A 25,757-nucleotide genomic window follows, 5' to 3' on the forward strand; every position below is an offset into this window, starting at 1 on the left:
TTTCCCCCAAACTCAATCCCAGCCTTCCCTTTGTGGTATGGAACCTTGTAGTACAATTTCAGAGATATCCATACACTTAAACACAAGTCATCATCTGGAAACTAGAAAAATGCGTTTTTTACCCCTAATTCCTTAACATCTGGGGCAATCACCCCCAAACTCAATCCCAGCCTTCCCTTTGTGATATGGAACCTTGTGGTACAATTTCAGAGAGATCCATACACTCACACACGTTATTGTCCGGAAACTACAAAAATGCTTGTTTTAGGTCCCTAATTCCTAAACTGTTGGTACAATAACCCCCAAAATCAATCCCAACCTTCCTTTTGTGGTATTGAACCTTCTGGTAAAATTTCATAGAGATCCATTCACTTAAACTAAAGTTATTGTCCAGAAACCAAATGCGTCTTCGGCAGCAATGCCGATGACGACATGATAGCATTATACGAACGCAAAATTTTGTTTGCTGTGTATAAAAAGCAACAAAAAAAACCCAGCAAACTGGTTGGGGAATAAGTCATTATTTATGAGCAATTACTACTATAAAGAGAATATTAATAATTTCAGTTATGTTGACTCTTTGTATATCTTCACTTGTTGATCATTTACACTTTCTGAAGTTTCTCTCTATCTGTTATAGTTTTCAAGTGATATAAGCCAAAAATTTGCAAAAAAAGATGAAGGATATCATCTCCTAAAATGAGTCAATCAACAGTTTTGGTTATGTACTGACCTTATCTTGCTGTTAACAGTTTTCTCCCTTGTATATTATCTTAAAGAAAAGACCAAAAGATGCAAAACATTGTAAAATATTGATTTAAGGACCATAACTTCAAAGGTTCCTTTTTATTAATATTGCTCCTAAAGTATTTATGAATCCATGGCTCTCAAATTTCTTGGTTTTTAATGTCAATAATTTACTGGCCCTGGGTGGACAACTTGACACCACTGCTGAAGGACCGTTAGTCCCCAAGGGAGCCATAAAATTTATGAATTTACAATGCTCATATTTTTTTTCTAACAAGAGTACCCACTCTGAAACGTCTCAACTGCTTTACTGATCATCCCTGAATTTGTGTTCAAAATCTCCCCAGACAAAGGTTTCATTACAAGTGGCACATTAAATTAACATTATTAATGAGCCATGTAAATTAGGTCAAGGTCAGATGAAACCTGTCAAACAGACATGTACACTTCACAATCATTCAATATACAAAGTAGAGTTGACCTTTAGCTTAAGGAAAGAAGAGGACCAACCATGAAAATGAGGTCAAGGTCAGATGATCCATGTTCGACAGACAGGTATATCTTAAAATCTTTTAATATACAAATATGTTAAACTTACTGCTTTTAGTATCTGAGAAACAGACCAAACCACAAAATCTCAACATTTACCTATGAACAATTAATATCAACCTTCTCGATAGGGAAAATGAACAAACAAAAAATTGTTTCCAAAAGTTAAAGCTGCCGCCGGTCAAAAGAGACAACCAGACTGTTTTATAATATACAATAAACGAAAAACAAATATGACAGACAGCAACAAACTCTACCAAAGAATTATAGGCTCCTCAATTGGGACAGGCATTAAAAGTAAGTGTTCAAAGGATCTGATCAATGTTTCTTTGTTTGCTGATCATTTTTTCCCAAAAAATGCAAAAAAAAGGTTACAAAATATGATAATTATTGAGAAATAGGAAAGAAAGAGGATCTTAACATAATAAGCATTGTTTCCCTTCAGAATATCTCTGTGTATTTATAGTTTTCAAGATATTAAACTAAAGGCCCTAAAGAACCTGTGTCACTACCAAGGAATTATAGGCTCCTCAATTGGGACAGGCATTAAAAGTAAGTGTTCAAAGGATCAATGTTTCTTTGTTTGCTGATTATTTTTCCCAAAAAATGCAAAATTGTTTATACAAAATATGATTATTGAGAAATAGGAAAGAAAGAGGATCTTAACATAAGCATGGTTTCCCTTCAGAATATCTCTGTGTATCATAGTTTTCAAGATATTGAACTAAAGGCCCTAAAGAGCCTGTGTCGCTAACCTGGATCTGTGTGCATCTTCAACAATTGTTGGGTTGCTGCCACTAAATTGGTAATTTTAAGGAAATTTTGCAGTTTTCGGTTATTATCTTGAATATTATTATAGATAAAGATAAACTGTAAACAGCAAAAATGTTCAGCAAAGTAAGATCTACAAAAGTTTATATGACCAAAATTGTCAATTGACCCCTTAAGGAGTTATTGCCCTTTAAAGACAATTTTACACAATTTCTTTATCATGTTTTCTAACTTTAAAAAATCTTCTCCTCTGAAACTATTGAACCAAATTAAACCAAACTCAAGCTGAATGATTCTTAGGTTATCTAGAATAAAGTTTGTGTTTTATTTTCTGTTTCCTCAGAAAACATGGGCTCCATGGCTAAAAATAGAACATAGGGTAAAATGCAGTTTTTGACTTGTATCTCAAAAACTAAAGCATTTAAAGCAAATCAGACAAGATGTAAAAGTATTCATTAGGTCAAGGTCTACCTGCCCTGAAATTATCAGCCAAATCGATATCTTTTTTTTAGGTTATTGCCCCTGAATTGATGATTTTAAGGAAATTTAGCAGTTTTCGGTTCTTATCTTGAATATTATTATAGATAAAGATAAACTGTTAACAGCAAAAATGTTCTGCAAAGTAAGATCTACAAATAAGTTTCATATGACCAAAATTGTCAACTGACCCCTTAAGGAGTTATTGTCCTTTAAAGACAATTTTTCATAATTTGTTCATCTAGTTTGCTTACTTTAAAAACTCTTCTCCATTGAAACTGCTGAATCAATTTCAGCCAAACTAGGGCTGAATGAGTTTCAGAGTATCTAGTATAAATTTTGTATTTTATTTCCTTGTATGTCATGAAACATAGCCACTATGGCTAAAATGGAACATAGGGGTAAAATGCATTTTTTTTGCTTTTGAAGAAAATATGACAGATACAAAGAACATTTAAAAGGCATTTTTAAGCCACTCATTAATATACATGTATATTGAAAAGCAAAAATAATCATTGATGAATGATTTAAGCAAAAAGTTACAGGTGAGCGATTCAGGCTCTTGAGAGCCTCTTGTTCTTTTATCCACAGAAGTTTTCAACAAAAAAGCAAAAATGGGTAAAAATCACTATTAACAACAATAACTCCAATAAGGAGATATCTTTTCTTTTGCAATATCAGTTTGTCATCAACTTATGAGTTTGAATAACATGTAGTTCACAATTAAATCTTGGAAGTTGGCAGTTATGTCCATTTCAACCAACATGTGTGGTAAAGTGTCTATAAAGGGGTTTAAATAATTATCATAGAGAATAAAATTTTATTATGTCTGAGATTGTGTCAGAGGTATATCATTTATTGAATACACAGTATGATAAAATGGTTTGTTATGCAAACAGTTTTCACATTTTAATGGTAACATAGTCTCTCTCTGAATAAGTATATCAATCATATCATCTCTGGACAGTTGACGTGGTAATTGTCTTGCCATTCGCACAGCTTCTCCCTAAAAAATAAAATAAATTATTGATATCAATATGTTTAACTGTGATTAAATATTTCATTCATTTTTAGGAACTAAAATACTGTAAATGAATTTTACTTCGCAATACTTTCACTGGCTCAGGAATTGTTGCACTACTCAATACTGTTGTTCTGTTCATTATGTCTATAAATGCAATTTCATACCTGTCAACAAACCCATATTTTTCGAGTATAACCCGTGAATTACATCAACCAAGATTTTTCAATACCTGTCCAGCTCATCAAACGACCTGTTTTCACCCATATTCTAGTGCCATTTGACTTTCTCTGAAAAACGGCAAATTAGAAATTCTTCCATGACAGGAAGTTCGAAAATTTGCTCTCAATTTACACTAGATACCCTAATGAGGATTGTGGCACAGTTTGGTTCCAATTGACCCAGTAGTTTCAGAAAATATTTTTGTAAAAGTTAAAGGACGACTAACGCCAAGTGATGACAATAACTCACTTGACCTTTTGTGAGGCTTTGTCAAACATTTCTATTCTGTTTTTGAACCAAGTACATATAAAAATTATGCTTTGAGACAATGTATGGTTTACTCTTTATACTACAATTTAACTGTTTTATAAAAAATGCATTTAGACTGGTCAAATAGCAAAGTTGCAGTATAAAAAGTTGTATTAAACACTTGAACATATAACACGAATGAAATGTCAGCACATGTGCTATTGGATTGCTGTCTGAATGAAATGATGCTTATCACACATTTTCTTTTTCTAGTATTAATACTGAAAGTTGATTTTTGTAATTTATATAAACAAGCCTTTATAGAAATGTCCTTCTACCTGTAAGTAATTTAGCACTTTAAGAGGTCTTGCTTCAGCAACGGTGATTGCTTTTGTTGTAGATATAAGCTGCAATACTTCTTTCACATCAGCTTGACCATACACTGGAATGCATCTACTCAGTTCTGTTATTTTAGCTGTAAACTCTCCTTCCTCTAAAAAATAAACATAATTACAGTCGAACCTCGTTGTAGCGAACTCGTTGTGTCGAAAACTTGGATGAGTCAAAGTAATTTTTCGGTCGCGGTAACATTCCCATTTGATCAATGCATAATTACCTCTGATGAGTCCAACTCCATCAACTCCATTGATTCGGATACTCAGATAAGTTGTGTAAATTTTATAGTCCCGTCGATATAAAGTTAATGTAAATCGACCCTGATGTCTCGAAGTTCGAAAGTAAGAATTTTCGAAAGATGAAGACCTAATGATAAAAATTCAAATCGGAATTATTTCTTATGTAACCTAATCATTTTCAGAAGAGATTAAAGCTGAGTAAACATAGTTAAAATGACATGTTTATGGTGGCCAGTATTAACACCTTTGTTGAACCAAGCAGAACATTAGTGTGTTGAACTTATTTCACATGAGATGAAAACGAAACAAGTTTAAATGACCCAAGCCAAGATTAAATGAATCGTTAGAATTAAAACTCGTTAATTACAATAAATAAAAGGATTAAGACAATTATGATAAATTCATGATTATTTAATGTAAAGCAGAGGACCTCATCAGAGACCTTATTTCGTTCCGCGAGTGATTTCATAATTTATAGTGACTGACCTTTGTAAATATTTATGTAGACTATTGATTTTATTTGTGCATGATTTGTGTTTGTACTTGTGTGTTTAATTATTATGAAGGACCAAAAATGGAGATTGAATACACAATCATAAAGTGTCATATCAAAAAAAGGCACACTGTTCAAAGTATCTAGTTTACGCAAATTCATACCGTATTTCATGCATTCCAAATTTATGACGACACACTCGACCTTGGATGAGTTGAACCTTGGATAAGTCAAATCCTTTGGTCCGGTCCCTTCAACTTCGACACAAAGAGGTTCGACTGTATTTAAACTTACTATTCACATTTTGGTTTAATATTTTAGCTCTTTTCCTTACTCTGTGCTTCATGTATAACACATAAACTAGAAGCTCTAAAGAATGCAACTTTATAGAAAATATCATTGATTTATCACAAGTAGTTCCTATTAAACTGATTTAAGCAGAAAACTTAACATTGAAAATTGCTAATTATTTCAAATTCACTGGACCATGACCTAGGGGGCAAGACCTTTGATAGTCGTCAAACTGATATGTACTGATAGTAATGCAACTATATTGAAAATACCATTGATCTATCACAAGTAGTCCCTATCAAACTGATTTAAGCAGAAAACTTTACATTGAAAATAGCTAATTAATTAAAAGTCACTGGACCATGACCTAGGGGGCAGGGCCTCGAAATAGTTGTCAAACTGATAAATACTGATGATAATAATAGTTGTCAAACTGATATGTACTGATAGTAATGTAACTTTTTAGAAAATATAATTGAAGTATCACAAGTAGTTCCTATTAAGTAGACAACTAAACAATTGTTGACGCCACCAACACCGCCAGAAAAGCAACACCTATGTCTCGTCTTCAGCAACTAGGAAAACAAATTATATGCATCTCTGAACTGTGAATATTTCAACCAAATATACTTACTATCTACTTTATTCAATTGTTTTTAATGTATATTTGCTTGTTTTTCTTGTAACCTAGCAATTAATTCTGTTAGGCAGATTTACCTCTGTGGAACGTGATCCCTATGCCATTTGCTGTTAAGCGTTTATCCTGTATAACATTATATATACCACTGCTACACATCTGATCTGCAAGTGATGTTAAAGTTGTCCATAATGTCTCTCCTAAATGACTACAAAAAAGTACACTACATTTCAGTATGACTTTGAATTAAATCATAAACTAGATAATCATGTACAGGCAGAAAGGGAGAAGTCACTTTTCTACTTCTCAAGTCAAACAAAAAGAATTGGAGAAATAATGTGAGAAGTACAAATGTCAAAATTGTAAGATTTTTCTTTTACCGCACCAACTTTCAAGCATATTTAAATAATTATGAATTAAATGAATTATATAACTTTAGATAAATCCCTACTTTTTTGTGAGCAACATAGGTTGTTCTAATTTTTCAGTCTGTACTACATGGTTCGCCATCAAATTGTGGTACAGGATTGTCTCCTGTATACGATGTGGATTGATGAACTTAAGACAATTGCCATGGCAACCAATCCAGACACCACAAGTCTTTAAGGGTCCAATCAAATTAACATGTGATGAATTCTGTGACTGGCTAAAAAAAGAGTAAAAACAACTTCCTGAAGATTTAATTAATTTCTTCAGAATTATGTAAATCACCATTTTTGAAACTTTTTTCATACACATTCCTGTTTTACATCATATACTTTTAATATCCTAAATCTTTTTTTTAATTCTGACACTTTTGTTTGTATAAATCAACAGATTAATTTTCAATAATGATTTTATTCACTAACTATACTAATCTTGAATAATTAAAATCTATCAAAATATTTCAGTCTTGTAACATTTATCTGACCACTCTTTCCTGCAGCAATGCTATTTAAGTAAATATTTTAACTAAAAATCAACCTTGCAAACATTTTCTGTGAGAAGACTGTTTTGAGATTCTGTAGACTAAATGAAACATTCTTTGTTTTCTGTAAAGCTGATGATATCTTCTGTTTCAGTAACTGATCCTTTATAGTTGTCCATGACTGAATAAGACAATAGACAATCAGAGTTATTCTTTTCAAAGATATCATAAACTGTTAACGCAGAGATATGTCTCGCCTTTTTGTAATTTCAATAATGCAAATGTTGAAATTAAAATAGCAACACTTTAACATGTAAGTTTTGTAAATATTAGAAGTCAATGAACCATGACTGAAGGTACATGGCTAAAAAATCTCCATGGAAATGAGATGTGCCAACGCTAATACAACTGCATACCAAATACCATTGACTTATCATAAGTAGTTCCCTTTAAACAAACCTAAACACAAACTAATACCTGTAAACTAAATAAAATTTCAAAGTCAATAGACCATAACTGAGGGGGCGGGGCCAAATAATCTCCATGGAAATGAGATGTGCCAATGCTAATACAACTGCATACCAAATATCATTTCCCTACCACTAGTGGTTCCCCATAAACTGACCTAATCACAAACTAATACATGAAAACTAAGCAAAAGTTTCAAAGTCAATAGACCATAACTGAGGGGGCGGGGTCAAATAGCCTCCATGGTAATGAGATATGCCAATGTTAATACAAATGCATACCAAATATCATTGACCTACCACTAGTGGTTCCCCATAACCTGACTTAATCACAAACTAATTAATGAAAACTAAGCAAAAGTTTCAAAGTCAATACACCATGACTGAGGGGGCCGGGCCATATAATCTCCATGGAAATTAGATATGCCAACACTTATACAACTGCATACCAATCATCATTAACTTACCACTAGTGGTTCCCCATAAACTGACCTAATCACAAACTAATACATTTAAACTAAGCAAAATTTCAAAGTCAATAGACCATAACTGAGGGGGCGGGGCCAAATAATCTCCATGGTAATGAGATGTGCCATTGCTTATACAACTGCATACCAAATAACATTGACCTACCACTAGTGGTTCACCATAAACTAGACCTAATCACAAACTAATACATTGTTGACGCTGCCGCCGCCGATGGAAACAGCATACCTATGTCTCGCTTTTTGACTCCATCAAGGCGAGACAAAAAGTGATAAGACATAGATATATTGCATTCAGATAAATTTCCTCTTGGTGCTTTGCTTTTGTGCAAATTGGCATTTCATTTGCGCCACAAACCATATTTCATTTGCACCAAAATAATACATTTCATTTGCGCCAATAATACAGGTAAATATTATCAATACATATACTTTGTAGTAGATCTATATTTAAGAAACTTTTAATTATAATGTTACAACATAGTTTTGATAGCATAATATAACATATTCATCATAAAGCACATTCATCAATAAACCAAAATTACAACATTAAACACTTATTAGGTTTTTTTAATGCTGAGATTGTACATTTTGCTAGTCTAAAAAGTGACTGACTGTATCATTCATGTTTTTATAATGGTTTTGCTGTCAATATCTGGCTCTGGCTTTGCAACTTTTTGGGGTACATCTATACAATTTGTCTCTGTTTTTCTATCCCTTAGATATCCGAAATGTGAAGTCTTAAAAATTTATAGACGTACTTCTTCCTCTATTTGTCTCCAAATGAATTATGTCCATTCTGTCACCTCGAACATGTGAACACTAACAATTTTATACCTTTTGTCCCCAGGAAAAGTTAACCTTGGATGGATTTGGCTTTTTTGAGTTCTTTTTGGTCATATAGCAATATAGCTCTTCAACTGTTTAGGTTCTTATATAGTCTTGTCTTTTAAAAAAATAGATCTGCATGTTAACAGAACACTCAAAGCCCATTTTAGTTGAATATTAGAATTGGAAACAAAAGTGTAGAGGGACCGGACTAACTGAGGACTTCATATATTTTTGTATGTTAAAAGATCCCATTTTCTGTTAAAATACAGAATAAGTTATGTCAGACCACTTAAAATCCCAAAAAATAATTTATTAAATCTAAAAATGTAAACTGAAAGAAAATTTTGGTAGTAGTCTATTGTATTTAACATACAAAAAAATATGAAAAGTCCTCAGTTAGTCTGGTCCCTCTAATATTTTGTTTCCAATTCTTATATTCAACTAAAATGGTTTCATTTGTTTTGTTTACCTTTGATGACTTATTTTGTTGCTTCATTTTACTACAAAGATTTCTTTCCTTCTCAGATCCAATACTGGTTCTTTTAATCCTATAATTTGAAATTTTATTAGTTATTACTTTCTGTACTAGAGCCTGTATCCCTAATCTGTTATTTATCAAAAATGTTACAAGAGAGTACACACTGAAAAGTCTTGTCTGCTTAACTGATTAAAAGATTGAAATTTACTTTGAAAATCTTTAAAATCAACTTTTAACTAAAGGTAATTATAAAATGAGATCAAAGTCAAGTTAACAGACGGACATGTACACCTTACAATCATTCTCTTAACTCAATATAGTTGCCCTATTACTTATAGTATATAAGAAACTGACCTAATTACAAAAACTTAATGATGACCAATGAACCATGAAAATAATGTCAAAGTCATATCATTTGTCGGAAGGAATCCTTACACAACACATAACCAGCCACTATTTCATTAACAGATGGTCGTGGTGACTTTAATGTTGTTAAACTATGACACTTTATATAAAGAAGACTGAATTTGAACCGCTATTCTACTGCTTACTTTGTTTTAACAGGTGATTTTTTTTGGAAGTATTTATCCTTGTCTTCATCAGGTAAATCTTCCCATCTGTTTTCCAGTATTCTGGTAACCTTGTCATAATCTGCCAGAGGATTCTCAGCAATGACTGAAATAACAATATAAGAGTGCACATGCTGAAATGTGTCGCCTGCTTTGCTTATTTTTAAATTTATGTTGAAAGTCTGTAATATGAAGGTTTTAAAGGGGCATTAGCTACAAGTTAAAAAAAAAATTAAAATGTCAATTGTTCGTGAACAATTGAGACGTCTTTCCTTTCGAAATGTAAAATATATGTTTATATAAATAAAAAAATGCTTTGAAAAGCATTAAACACACATAAAACCCTGAAAAATTGTCAAAAACATAAAATTTGTGATCTAGGTCATGACCTTTGACCTTTGACCTTATGACATTTCTCAAGGTCATTGGTCCCCAGTGTCCTTGCTGAAGACACAATTGGTCTAAGAACTTTAGTTAAGAGTTAAAGCTAATTTTGTCTTTTCAGAAACCGTTAACAGCGGTTATGCCCCTTAAGGATAGGTCAAAACATACCATAGTTGCGCCTTGAAGACCCAAACATTTTTCACGATTGACGATTCCTGTACGTATAAGGGTTTCTGAGATATCCCAAAACAAGTAGTGAGGTAAAATGTCAAGGTCAACGTAAAAAAAGCTTTCAAACACACTTAAAACCATATAAATAAGGTCAAAAACACATAATTCGCCATTTGGGACATGACCTTTACTTTTGACCTTTGTCAAGGGCATTGGTCCACAATGTCATTACAAAAGACTCCATGGGTCTAGGAAGTTTAAGCTTATTTTGCATTTTCAGAAATCATTAACAGGGGTTATGTCCCTTACAGATAGGTCAAATCTCTTCGGTCAAAATGTAAAAAAAGTTGTGCCTTAATGACCCAAACATTTTTCACTATTCATGATTTCTGTAAGTATAATGGTTTTTAAGATATCCCTTAAAAAGTTGTAAGGTCAAGGTCAACCTTAAAAAGCTTTAAAACACACTTAAAATCCTTTAAATAAGGTCAATAAAACATAATTCGGTATTTGGGACATGACCTTTGACCTTGTGACCTTTGTCAACGTCATTAGTCCTCAATGTCATTGTAAAAGACCCCATGGGTCTAGGACCTTTGGTTTAATAGTAAAAGCTTATTTTGTCTTTTCAGAAACCGTTAACGGGGGGTTATGCCCCTTACAGAAAGGTCAAATCTCTTCGGTCAAAATATAACAAAGTTGCGCCTTAATAACCCAAACATTTTCCACTATTCAAGGCTTCTGTAAGTATAATGGTTTCTGAGATTATCCTAGAACAAGGTGTAAGGTCAAAGGTCAAGGTCAACGTACAAATTTGATCTTGAAAATACATGAATTGATGATCATTGGTGAAGATCATAGGTGGCTACGACTTATGGTTTCTGAGTTTAAGTGACATAACCCTACCAATGAGTCTTCTAATCTTTTCTATCAAAATGTAATGAAGAACCAGGTTATGGTCCTGAATAAATTTCACCCTTCGGTTTTTTTCTACCTCTTACGGTTATGGTGTTCACATCCCATAACAATGTTTTTGGTGTAAGGGGAGATAACCGCTATAAAGGAAATGTTAAGGCGTGGTGCCCTAACCACAAGATAGCTTTTGGTCAACCGAAATTTGATACCTCATATCATTTCAACATGTCACATACTTTTTTTGGGAAATGTCTGTTAAAGTTTGGCAAAGTTTGGCGGAAAGAATAATAATCAGAAGAAATACAGTAAGGTCTTTCCTTACAGTGAAAGGAAAGAACTTAATAATCAGGAGAAGAAATACAGTAAGGTCTTTCCTTGTAGTGAAAGGAAAGACCTTTATAATCTATTTTTATTTTTGTTCAATCAATAATGAAAGTGAAATAGTGAAATAATAATTCGGGTTTAGCAGCCAGTTTGGTTCAATTTTGTCAAATTAAGCTCAGAAACATCACAGATGAATTATTTACTTGCAAGTGAATAATTCGACATCATTGAATCCTTATTCATGTGACCTTCAATTTAACCCCTTAGCTGGAGATGGGTTACGCATGTATTCAGCTATTAAAAGGAAAAGAATGTCAACATTGAAAGTGAAACAAGGATGAACCATTTGATTGACTGATTCCATCCACAAAAAAATCATTCTTATACAGGTAAAAACGATGATAAACATACTTTTTAACCTACAATTTGAATTCAAACAGACCTAGAAAAACCAATTGCATGTGGTCCATATCTATTTATATTATATCTATATCACGTTATAAGACTGTTGGCAGTCTTCTTGGTGGTTAATTAGATGTCTAGACAAAAATACACATGGAATGCTGATACATATTATCGAGTCCATGCATTGTTAATTGTTTATTTTAGGCTTTTTGTAATTTGGATATACGTTTTAATATGTTTTAAATCAAATATGAGAATTTGAGTCAAATAGGTGAACATGAATTTGACAGCTAATGCCCCTTTAATACAAGTTTCACAAAAACTTATCAATGATCATTGAAAATGAAGTTAAGGTCATATCAACCCTGCCAGACTGTCATGTATACCTTACAATCATTCCATACACCAAATATAGTTGACCTATTCATTATATTATCTGATCAACTAACAAAATCATGAAACTTAACATTGACCAATGAACCTTGAAAATGAGGTCAAGGTCATAGGAAAACTGCCAGACAGACATGTACACCTTACAATGATTTTATACACAAAATATAGTGGCCCTTTCGTTAATAGTATCTGAGAAATACACCAAACCATAAAAACTAAACATTGTCCACTGAACCATGAAAATATGGTATAGGTCAGATGAAGCCTGCAGTTGGAAATGTACACCTTACAATCATTCCATACAACAAATATAGTTGACCTATTGCTTATAGTATCTGAGATATGAACTTAACCACAAAAACTTAACCTTGATCAATGATCCATGAAATGAGATCGAGGTTAGGTGAACCCTGTCAGACAAACATGTAACTTGCAAGGAAGGCATATACCAAATATAGTTATCCTATAACCCATAATAATTATCGAATGACATAAAATGTATATTTTTTTTTCAAGAAGTCACTGAAACATGAGGTCAGACAATGGACATATGACAGACGGAAACTTTGTGATAAGGTTTCTGCCTACAAGGTATGAAGCAGCCAGGTCTTCTGCCTTCTGAAATATAGAGCTTTTTTCAAATATTTAACACCCTTGCTTAAGAAACAACTGGCCAATGTAAGTGCTGCTGTCACAAGGAAAATATTATGAAGGCTCTGCGGGACCACAGCTTCATATCAGCCTTGGGATAACACTGAAGTTTATGTCAAACGATAAAAAGTTCTGGCCCAGACATGCCTATATGAGAAGAAACAAGAACAGCTATGCTTCCTTTATTGAAGGGGAAATAAAATTGGTAAGTATTCCATAGTAGGTTTTATAATGGTCCTCTCGTTATATCCTACATCTCCAATACTAATGTTAGAAAACTGAAATGATCCTTACCTCGACTTCTATTGTCTTTACAATACAGTATAAATGCTGTCTGGGGATGTTTAACAGGCTGACTGGATAGTATGTCTGATAATCTTCTTTGCCCTTCCTCCTGTTCAGATAGATATGCAATATTATGCTGGATGAAAATGTACAGTCATTTTCAAGCAGATCTGAATTTATTGCAATAGATTTCCAAATTAACAGAAATTTGAAAATCCTCTACAAGGTCCTTCCGCCCAAGGATCTGGAAATTTTTTCATACAATTTCGATCATTTTTAAATGACTTGAAAGTTGGGGTCCCCTTTTCAAACTGTCCAAATTACTAATAGATTCATGGCATCAATGAACTTGTATTGCAGTTTTGTTGCATTTACATCATGAAGTGTCTTACCATTTTTCTAAAAACTTCCAAGAATGACTTATGACACTTTAAAATTGAAAGGATTTTAATGACGTTAACAAAACGGTTCATTTCTCAGGAATTGCTAACACTACTTTTGATTTGAAGTCAAAATAAAAACCTGAAGTTTCAAGTTAATACTAATTTAGGAGTGATTCCAGACTCATTTACGGGATTCGTCCTATTTACCAAAGAGAGGAAATCATTATACTCTTTATCCTTTAACCTGTTAAAGTGTTTGAATATAAATTATAATATCTTCACTTGTTAATTCAGCATGAAATCATTTTGCATTTTATGATTAAGTGTCTAATCTGAAGAAGACAATTTCACGCATTACCTAGTAAGTAAAGCATACATTTGACTCGTAAAAAATTCACTTTTCCATGTAATTTAATAAAAGAAAAAAAAATTTGAATCCAAATTGGCGATTGTCTTTGCTGAACAGTTATTAGATAAAGAAGTGATCTTAGTATATGTAAGAGAATGATCATCCCTTACAAACTTAGAATATGGTAAAGTGCTCAAAGCTCAAGTTATCTCTTGATTGGTTTTATTCAAGAATTTGTTTCATTGTCAGTGCAATGTTTATAATTAATGGATGACTCCCTTTGTAGGTATTTCATTTATATATTAGTCTTTGTGATGTGAGGACTTACTTTTAGTTTGAGAAATTCTAATAAATTGTGTTTTAGACATTAGTTGACACAACTGTACAATGAAATGGTAGAAATTATATAAGTTTCGTAATTGTGAGTATGAGTGTAAATTATGTAATAATTTAATGAGGAATTATCTTTTTGTTTGTTTACAGGTAAATTTTTTAAATTCAAAATAAGAGTTACAACTAAATTGCATTCCACAATCAATCTTATTCCAGCTTTTTACATCAAATACTACTTAATTAACTAAAATTTAACAATAAAAAGAAAATGTTTTTCTTTAAGAAATTCAAAAGTTACATTTGTAATTCGATTTCATGTATGTACCGGTATATTGGAAAAGACTATTCCTACTAACTGCGGATTCAGTAATCTGATTTTTGGTAAGGGTATTAGCTAAAGATTTAGGTTAAATTTAATTTTAGAATTCTTTTTTTATTTTCCTTCTTTCACATTCCTTATGTTTTTGGGGTAATTTTAAGTTCGTATTATTCACATAATAACATAAACGATATCAATTATATTACACAAATAAACTTCAAAGTTATTTTTTTGTTATTGTTTTTTTGTTTCAAAGTTCAACTTTCAATTAATAATCCTGTCAATTTGATAAATGTGCTTTGGGTAGATGTGACTCATTCATATAAATTCTTTGTTTTGTACTATAAGTAGGCCTAAACAATAGGATAATCCCTTACTAAGAACATGTTTACATTCATTCTTCACAATTATTAAGGAAACACCAAATTCTACACTTTAATTGGTCGAGAGCACTTTGCTATATTCTAACATACTATATTCAATTTTATTACAGGAAAAGCATTTCTAAACAAAAGTAAGAGCAGTGCAAATTGAAAGAGACCTGATCTCAATGAAATGGCCGAAATTATTTCTGTAAAAAATATTTTTTGGACCTAAATCCCAATCTTCCATCTGGACATTAGCCTTTCAGTTTAGGTCATGTCTGGCAAATACAATCGATTCCAGACCCTTGCTTGCACCCCTCTTCAATTATTTTTTTGTCTTTTCTTTTTTTTTTGGAGGCAGGGGGGGGGGGGGGGGGGGGGGGGAGGGATTGCTACCAAAGTTGATACCAAAATTATTGTAAATCTAGCTCTTTATGCTGTTTGTCATGTGGATGAAACTTATCTCACAAATTATTTTACCATTTACCCATATCAATTGAACTGAAAACTGAACCAATGTCGTTCATATTTTTCAGTTGGGTTTTTATTTCCACTCTAAACGGACAAAAAACATTAATGAAAGTCAGATAGAGTACTTAGAGGACAAGCAGTTATTAACAATTTAAATTTATGTGGTTTAATACTAAGTAAAAAAACACAGAAATCAATTTGATGCTCAATATATTTTCTTGCCAGGCAGGGAAGGCATGGTTTCGAGTCTCACAAAACAATATTTTTTTCTTTCAACTAAAATCATTAAATAAAAACAATTAAAACAAAAATGTGTCCATAGTACATGGATGCCCCACTCGCACTATCATTTTCTATGTTCAGTGGACCGTGAAATTGGGGTCAAATCTCTAATTTGGCATTAAAATTAGAAAGATCATATCATAGAAAACATGTGTACTAAGTTTCAAGTTAATTGGACTTCAACTTCATCAAAAACTACCTTGACCAAAACTTTAACCTGAAGTGGGATAGACGGACGGACGAACGAAAGGACTCACAGACCAAAAAATATAATGCCCCAGGGCCCTAGGTGGGGCATAAAAAACAATATAAACTTATATTTATTTGTTATATTTAAAAATATAGCTTGTTTGTTGAAATATATTAAATTCAAAATATATGTTGCTTTGCTTTTTTTTCTCAGTATACATGTGCTTTATACAGACCGAAAAACATAATGCCCCTCTACTATCGTAGGTGGGCCGTAAAAAAACAAATTAAATACAGGAACAAGATCTTATTTTTAAATTTGTTTTCCTTCTTTAACTGAGTTATATTTTTCAATTCCCTTCTGGAACAGTTTTTTTTTTTATAAAGTTAGAATCAAGCATTAACTCTGCAATAAATCAATTTCTCTAATTCTTTGACAATTTATACCTTTCTTTTTGTATAAAAAAATTTAATCAACTTGTGGTTGCCGGTGATCTCAGAAGATGATTGGATGAATTTAAGGGTCATAACCTTCATCAGCTCAAAATGTGCTAACAGGTGTTAATGAAATTGACAACTTTGTGAAATGTGGAAGGCAGTCGAAGGGGGTTTTGGTTTAACAAAAATGAAAATGTATTTTTTAATCATTAGAGAAACAGATTCTTACATAGTTACTCGTGAATTATCGGATTTATCCAATCTCGATAGTTAAATCATAAATTTTAAAGTCCTCGCCAAGGCTCAGACTTTAAAATTGTTAATTCAACTATCTCGATAATCCACTGGTATCAATGTAAGAATCTATATTTATATACCTGCTCCCCATTAACATGATTAAAAGATGAATAGTAAGTCATATTAAATTCAAATATTTATAACATATTTAACTATCAACACAAGAAGATATTTTTAGTGATCACACAAAATATTTGTTTTATGAATCAAGAAGCATTTAAAAATATTGTCATTCCAAGCCCAGACCCAATTGGATCAGATAGCATTAAGACCAAAAGAAAAGTTATATGAGAATTAAAATCCCGTTTAATTTGCAGTCACCTGTCTTGAGTGTCTCTTTTTTTCAACCCTTATTACTTTATATTGTTATATAAAAACAAGAGTAGACACGCTGAAATGTCTCGCCTTCTTTACTAACCATTGATATTATGTTGATAGTCCTAAATGAAAGCTTTACTACAACTATTACATAAACTTAACATGATCCAAGAAAATGAAGTCAAGGTCATATAAACCAAACAAGAAATACATGTACACCTTACAATCATTCAATACACTAAATATAGTTGACCTATTGCTTATAGTTTCTAAGAAACAGACTTAACCAAGAAAACTAAACTTGAACAATGAATCGTGAAAATGAGGTCAAAGTCAGATGAACCATGCCAGGCAGACATGAACAGCTTACAATCCTTCCATACAACAAATATAGCTGACCTATTGCTTATAGTTTAAGAAAAACAGACTGAAACACATAAACTTAACACTGAGCAATGAACTGTGAAAATGAGGTCAAGGTCAAATAAAACCTGCGAGACTGACATGTACATCATAGAATATTTCCATACACCAAATATAGTTGACTTATTGCATAATAGTATAAGAAAAAAGACCAAAACTCAAAAACTTAACTTTGACCACTGAACCATGAAAATGAGGTCAAAGTCAGATGACACCTGCCAGTTGGACATGTACACCTTACAATCATTCCATACACCAAATATAGTAGACCTATTGGATAAAGTATAAGAAAAACGGACCAAAACACAAAAACTTAACTATAACCACTGAACCATGAAAATGAGGTCAAGGTCAGATGACACCTGCCAGTTGGACATGTACACCTTACAATCATTCCATACACCAAATATAGTAGACCTATTGGATAAAGTATAAGAAAAACGGACCAAAACACAAAAACTTAACTATAACCACTGAACCATGAAAATGAGGTCAAGGTCAGATGACACCTGCCAGTTGGACATGTACACCTTCACTCATTCCATACACCAAATATAATAGACCTATTGCATACAGTATAAGAAAAACAGACCAAAACACAAAAACTTAACTATAACCACTGAACCATGAAAATGAGGTCAAGGTCAGATGACACCTGCCAGTTGGACATGTACACCTTACAGTCCTTCCATACACCAAATATACTAGACCTATTGCTTATAGTATCTGAGATATGGACTTGACCACCAAAACTTAACCTTGTTCACTGATCCATGAAATGAGGTCGAGGTCAAGTGAAAACTGTCTGACAGGCATGAGGACCTTGCAAGGTACGCACATACTAAATATAGTTATCCTATTACTTATAATAAGAGAGAATTTAACATTACAAATAATCTGAACTTTTTTTTCAAGTAGTCACTGAACCATGAAAATGAGGTCAAGGAAATTGGACATGTGACTGACGGAAACTTCGTAACATGAGGCATCCATATACAAAGTATGAAGCATCCAGGTCTTCCACCTTCTAAAATATAAAGCTTTTAAGAAGTTAGCTAACGCCGCCGCCGTAGCCGCCGGATCGCTATCCCTATGTCGAGCTTTCTGCGACAAAAGTCGCAGGCTCGACAAAAACAGTACAAAAAAATCAGAGACAAGTGCATGTGTTTAAGTGACATGTCTCAATCCTTCATTTTCATCAATCAAGGATTTCTTGAATTAAAATCAACATCTATAAAGGAATGGAGGAATCATGTTTGCTAGTAATACTGATACTGATTGATGACCAACTGCATGTCATACAAGTTTTGGGACTTTGTGGTAATAAGATATCACATGATTATTTATGACAGAGAAGACGTCAAAATAGGGATTAAAAATCAATTTTGCTCACTAATCTAGCAAAATCAAACCTTAATATTATATTCACTTGGTAGTTCACTTGGTAGTGCAAGCAAAGCGTTGTCCTATGAACACTGTGGCACAAATTCTTGTTTATCTTCAGTAACATATTTAGTACACCAATTCAGACTTAGCTTGCAGTAAAAGCATGATTAAAAAAAAATTGGAAAGTTAACCAATCCAGAACAGAGCCTGCAACAAAATTCAATCAATGCCTGAGCATCTGGAAATAACCAATCCTGAACCAAATTTCTACCAGAAGCTATTTAACACAGCTTATACTTGGAAAGTACGTCATAAATAATAAATTCTGTTTTATAACAGTCAAGGGTCTAACTTAAATAAGTTATTAGAGAAAAATAACATACATGTGTTATTATAGATAATTTCATGAGTTGTCTGCTCTTTTTTTCTTAATCTGTAGTAACATATGTTTGTTATTAGTTAATACATCAAAAATGTTTTTATTTTTAGTGGGCTCTTGGGATTTCTTGAAACTTTGCGCAGAAACTTAATACATAACCTTAATAATTAATTTTCCAATTCAATTAATACATTTTTGATCAACCATGGTAAATCAATGAGACAAGGCTTTTAAGGGATACACTAAGCTGTAATAACAAGGCTTAGTTAATACAGGCATGTAACTTATAAAATGAGACACTTGGGAATTACATGGAATCTTGCCCAGAACCTCATTGCATGCTCTGATCATTATTTCTTACAATGAATTAAAATATATTGTGATATATGTCTGAGAAATGGCTTTGAAGAGATGTAGAGAAGCTGTAATAACACCCTTTAGTTATTACAGGCATATATTTTCTGTAATAACATAGGTGTACTCTACATGATTGGCAAACTGTGAACTGTTATATCTTTCTAAAGTTTAGTATACATAAAGACAATAATAATACCTATAGAACTTGTATACAATTTAACAAAGTAAAGGAAGTATATTGCCTGTTTGAAACATGTAACATACAAATGTTATCACAGTTTTTTTATATTTTAGCTCACAATAACGACATGTATGTTATTTTTCTTTAATAACTTATTTAAGTTAGACCCTTGACTTTATAACCTGTGGTATCACTAGTCTTTTCTTCAAAGGAGGACCCTCATCACCTTCTGACAAAGACATCAATCTTTTTCCTGGTAAAATGGTAACTGGCTGTAAATAAATTCATAATAACCATTGTTACTTTTATACAAAGTCTTAGCTTAAACACAGTCTAACTAAAAGAAATGAATTCAATATCATGTACCATGGACGTACGGATAGACAAGGGTAAACCTTAATACCCCTCCGCTATGGTGGGGGCATAAAAATATACTAGTCAACAAAAGAAACAATACAAGGCAATATATTTTCCATATATAATGAAATTGGATACACTGTACCAAGGTAAATAATTGCCCAATTGGTCTAATATTTACAGAGTGTTATTTTCTTATCAAAACCATTGATTTAAGGCAAATATGTGAATTTTTTGTGTCATTTTTGTTATTTCAAAAATCGTATTTTCACCCAAAAATTCAAAAATCGATATTAGAACTTAAAACTTTAAACTTAAACACATGGTCTACTTAAAATCTGAACTCCTTTGCAGATATTTGAATACTTAATTCTCATCTTCGAAATTAAGTGGCGACTTTTGTCATCATTTTCCGCAAAATAAATTTGACTCCTGTGTTCAATAACACGGTATTTTCTCACTTTCCAATTTGGTCAGATTCTTTTAGTCATATGCATTTGCTTTGCAAATGAATGTTTTTCTTCGGATAATTTAATAGATTTTTCTATTTATTATATTTTATGATAAATTGGAGTTAAAACTTGTGTATCGTTACTTTGGTTGACTAGTATATATGCCTATCATTTTGATAACTCAATCTAAATATGCTTCATAGAAAAAGAGAAGATGAGTAAATATCCCTAATATGCCTCAAAGTGAGGTACTCAAATTTAATTTGTAAACTAAAAAATCTCTGTGCTGTGATATTGAACAAGTTGATATTTTTAACAAGTGTCAGAGCTTAACCATTTGTGCTGATTTGAAGAGCAGTGGACTATAGAATAAAGGTATAAAAACTATATAGTTGTTAAATGTTGACAAAGTACTGAATTGCCAGATAACTTTCTATGTGAAAATAGGGAATCACAAAGGGCTTTTCAGTGTATGCCAAATGCCAAATTTTGAAAAAATCTCACTAAGTACCCCAAAAATTTAATCACATATGTCATGAATGTGAAAATGCCTCAGCTTACAAACAAGCAATCATACATATCCAAGTTTACGATATGGACAGAGGAATTGAAGAAAATGAAACCATTACTGCATACCTAAAATAAATTGACTATATCATAATAAACAACATCTTCCAGTATACCTGAATGTCTGTTGAATCATTGGTTAATGACTTTCCTCTACTCCACATGTCAGCACTACCTGATGTTGTCTCATTTCCTCTTGTTTGACAAAGATTTTCCTCATTAATATCATTAGTAACAACATCAACTCCAATACCTTTATTCTGACCTTTTTGACAACTGTTTTGGTTATCTGATAGGCATGTAGATTCACATTGGACTTCAGGAAGTTTAACTGGTATTTCTGGTCCATCTTCCGAAGGGGAATCTTTCCATGTTGATACTATATCACTATATATATCACATAGCTTAGGATTAGACTCAAAATGAATGTTACTGGGAATCTGATTGACACTTAACTTATTCAAATGTTTATTGGAAGTACCAGGGTCCTGCCCTTTCTCAATATTCTGAATAATATTGGTTGGTGTATTTTCAATGTCTGCTACATTTCTTTCAGTTTGTTTTGATTTAGTAGAACTGACATTGTCATTCTTTTCATTAATCCAGTCGTCTAAAGACTCCTCAACTACCTGGAAAACTGGTTTGCCTAATTGAGTTAATGAAATGTTTTCCTCTTTTTCCAAATCATCATTATAAATTGTGTTTGAGACATTATTTTCTATCCCTTGCTCAAGTTTTTCAGAAATGGTTTCTGGTAGGTCATGTTTTGTTAGTACTATATTTTTATTATCTGTAGAAATTTTGACAACAGGAATATTTGGTTGTTTACTAGTAACTGGAATTACAACAAGTGAGTCGTCAAAATCTGATGACATATCTCCTTTGTTACTGTCAGTATAAGAATTATCATGGTTAGTTGTTGTGTCATCAATCGATTTAGATATGCTACCATATAGTTCTTCCAATACAGATATCAACCCTTTTGTTATTTCTGCCTGTAAAATACAAGAAACACATCATTATTCGAGGGAAAAAAAAATTTGAGGGTTTTGTGGGTATGTACCAGGTGAACCAGGAATTTGAAATGTTCGAAGTCATACAAAATGTCTATAGGCTTGTATGAAGACTTTTTGAAAAAAAACAAGAAATCAAATATCCATGAAAATTGGCACTCACGAAAATAAATGAATCCACAGTAATGCTGATTATATTTTTTGCATCATAAAAGGCACATCTTTATATACATGGATACTTTACAAGAAGGTTGATCCAGATTTGATGTTTGATTATTAAGCAAACAATAAAGGACTAAGCTGAAAGCAAGCATAACATGACACATGTCAACACAGGAACTTTGAACAAGTGTCTATCAATAGAGCCTGTGGATACAGTAGTCCTTGATCTTCTTTTTCAAGAAGTTTATATATATATTCTAAAAATTCGTCTATAAAACGTAAAATATGATTGTGGGCCTTTAAGAATCTGAGTCACATTTTCTTAAGTGGTCATCTTTGGCAGTGCTGTCCATTATTTTTTATAAAAGTCACACTCATCTGGAAAAACTATAGGCCTGTGAGTTTTGTAAAGGTAAACAGCTGTTGCAAACTTAAGTATTACACATCAATCAATCTTTTGGAAGTTATATGCTCAAGTGGTTTGCAAGTAGGCAAAAAAATAATAAAATTTGAATTGTCAATATGGTATTAAAATTTCTCTATATTTTGAAGTTTTAGAACTGAGGTTTAGAGAATGATTTAACAGGAGAGTGCTCACTAAAATTTCTTCCCATCATCCTATACACCAAATATACTTTACCTATTACTAGAAATTAAGAATCTGACAAAACCATGAAAACTTGATAATTTAATAAGATTGCAGATGAAGGTATCTGTATTCTTGTGTGGAAGATATCTTTACTTTACCAGCATGAATTACCAAGTGAAAAACAACATTACAATAACTAAGATCTACAACTGTTTTCTAAAAGTGCATATCAGTGTTTTCTTTCAGTATAAATTAAATGATAAAATACAAAAAATATGCAAAAAAGCAAAATTTGCTGCAATCATACCTTTTGGTGAAGTAAGACTATTGTCTTGTTAGGATCAACATTAACATCAATCTGATCAGTTTCCAAGGTAACAGATAAGAAGTAAATAGGATGACGGTGGTTATCTGTCTTCTTGTGTGAAACATAGTGCTGTCTGATCAGCTGAAATCAGAAAGTATACAATTCATTCAAAGCTGTTTGATGGTAGTGTGGGGTCAACACAATGTGTATATGGATCACAACTCAATTGGCCCTTAATATTGAACTTTTAGTATAATTTTCTATTTTTAGTTATGGTAATGGCAATTTATTCTTTTGCTGGAGCATTCAATAATTCTTAAAAGGGAGCAAAAGAAATTTACCTTTGCTAGTGCATTCAATAATTCTTAAAAGGGAGCAAAAGAAATTTACCTTCGCTAGTGCATTCAATAATTCTTAAAAGGGAGCAAAAGAAATGTACCTATACTTTTGTTACAACAACCTTTGTAGTCCATATAATTATCCAAGGCAAAACTTCCAAATTGAAGGATGGATGGATGGTTCCTTTCTGAGCACCCAGTTGTAAATCAAATGCATGTTCAGGTTGAGAACATGAATATGAATCGTATTTTGTCTAGACCCAGACACTGAGTCCAATTTTTAATATGCTTGCTCACAGGGAGACATGTCACCACCTGGACACATGATTCTGACTTCAGACAAACCAGTTGAACCATCAAATGTATTTTACAAAGAGTTCTTATGTAGGAAAGCTGTCATACCTTTCTGGATGCGTTTTCTGTCTTGCGTTATATGATTGTAGGAATGAAGGTCAATTGGGTAAAAACCTTATCGTGCCTCATCATTACTGATTGATAATAACTAAATCTGTTGTTCATTATATGTTTACCAATAGATTGTTTCAATGCCTTACATTTACTCAAGCGTATAAAAGCTGAACTTTGCAAATATTTTATCAAAGAAAACTAGATTCAATATTCATTACGAATCAAAAGTTCATTGCTTATTAAGTCAAGTTGCTCTTCAGGATAAACTGTGTTAGTATAATTTTTTTTACCTTTTCCATATCTTTCAAATGAACTGGTCTTCTATTGATTGCACAAATACATCTGGAGTTATCAGACTTACTCGTAATTAATACATCACTAGCTGGATTAGGTAAAAACATGTCTATATTTATCTGAAAATGTAAAAGTTTAAGTAGAAATGCTTAATTTTGTGAGCACATATATTGTTTTTGTAAACAAAGGAGATTTCATTGGTATAAATCATTGTGGAATTTATTTTTGTATTTTCTGGTATGGTTTGGCAATATTTCACAATTCTTGTGGTATGTCATATAATAGAAAATAAAACAAAATATCTCCTGTATATAGTTTTTGCATTTTGTATATGCAAATAATTTCTAACTTACCAGTTTCATTTTCAAGTCTATCTGCCTATTATGTTCAAAATGGGAACATGTAAAAGTGATATTCATATGAACTATGTACTATTTACATTCTGAGCTTCTTTAAAAACATGCTAGCAATCAGGGGAATGTCAGCAAATTTTAAGTCTTCAGCTCTTACTCCAAAATTTTGCATGGTTGGTTTAGCACAGCAAATACCAATTTCCCTTAAAATACAGGTAAAGCATTTTGTGACATGTTTTAGGGGTAGGGGGTAGCATGACACGTGTGAGTATAAAAAAATTAACCTGTAGCTTTCACTAGATTTTATGAGACCTTCAGGTTTCTTGTTTTATCTTTTTTTATACACTAAATCAGATGTGAAAATTAACAGTTTGCCACACACTGTAGTGCCAGATTTCCAGTTAATCAGCATTTCATTAAAAGGCAAACAGTTGAAATGTTTGTAGTCGTGTTGTTGTAGTTCCTGTCAATATAAAACTTACCTGTACATGAGTTAATGCAACAGGTCAATATAAAACTTACCTGTACATGAGTTAAAGCAACAGATATACTGTAGTTCCTGTCAATATAAAACTTACCTGTACATGAGTTAATGCAACAGATATACTTATGTGTTATAATATGGAATGATTCAATTAATAAACCATAAACAGATGTTATAATAATAAGGAATCACCTTCGAGTCTTCTAACTGTACTGTCTTTTGAACTAAGCAATTCAGAACATTTCTACCTAGAATGCTAAGCATTGCTGTTCGTATATCAGGGCATCCATTTTTTTGAAATAATCTTTCCTTGTCATGATTTAAGGTGAAGCGCACTTTAGGGAGTATAATACTGAAAGCTACTAGCAAATCTTCAATCCTTTTAATTTCTTCTTTCTTCTTCTTATTTGTATTGTAGAACTGCCGTCTCACTGGAATGTTTTTGAACAGACCAGTAGCTGTTACTGTGGTTCCTAAAAATACAGGTAAAGCATACAAGGTATCAATCAATATTCATTTTTTTATGGAAAACTAAAATATGTGATTGAAAAAAAATTCTGAAGTAAGTTCAAATAATGCAAAACATATAGGAGACCAAACTTCGTG

General features: G+C 32.2%; 1 protein-coding gene across 1 annotated transcript in view; it reads right to left on the minus strand.

Annotated features, from left to right (window-relative positions):
* Positions 1–3,350: 3,350 nt before the first annotated feature.
* The window catches only part of LOC127730467 (PMS1 protein homolog 1-like), a 32,060-nt gene continuing 9,653 nt past the window's right edge, over positions 3,351–25,757 (minus strand). The window contains exons 4-16 of the mRNA XM_052238891.1: positions 25,344–25,624; positions 24,311–24,433; positions 23,275–23,415; positions 21,320–22,198; positions 20,010–20,099; positions 13,367–13,466; positions 9,812–9,935; positions 9,252–9,330; positions 7,056–7,180; positions 6,544–6,738; positions 6,173–6,300; positions 4,375–4,529; positions 3,351–3,550 (exon numbers count right to left, since the gene is read on the minus strand). Of these exons, the coding sequence (XP_052094851.1) occupies positions 3,368–3,550; positions 4,375–4,529; positions 6,173–6,300; positions 6,544–6,738; positions 7,056–7,180; positions 9,252–9,330; positions 9,812–9,935; positions 13,367–13,466; positions 20,010–20,099; positions 21,320–22,198; positions 23,275–23,415; positions 24,311–24,433; positions 25,344–25,624 (2,603 nt within the window). The 3' untranslated portion in view covers positions 3,351–3,367. The remainder of the gene's footprint in view (positions 3,551–4,374; positions 4,530–6,172; positions 6,301–6,543; positions 6,739–7,055; positions 7,181–9,251; positions 9,331–9,811; positions 9,936–13,366; positions 13,467–20,009; positions 20,100–21,319; positions 22,199–23,274; positions 23,416–24,310; positions 24,434–25,343; positions 25,625–25,757) is intronic.

The sequence above is a fragment of the Mytilus californianus genome, unplaced genomic scaffold, assembly GCF_021869535.1.
Source record: "Mytilus californianus isolate M0D057914Y unplaced genomic scaffold, xbMytCali1.0.p SCAF_2, whole genome shotgun sequence".
In the NCBI taxonomy this organism is placed as follows: domain Eukaryota; kingdom Metazoa; phylum Mollusca; class Bivalvia; order Mytilida; family Mytilidae; genus Mytilus; species Mytilus californianus.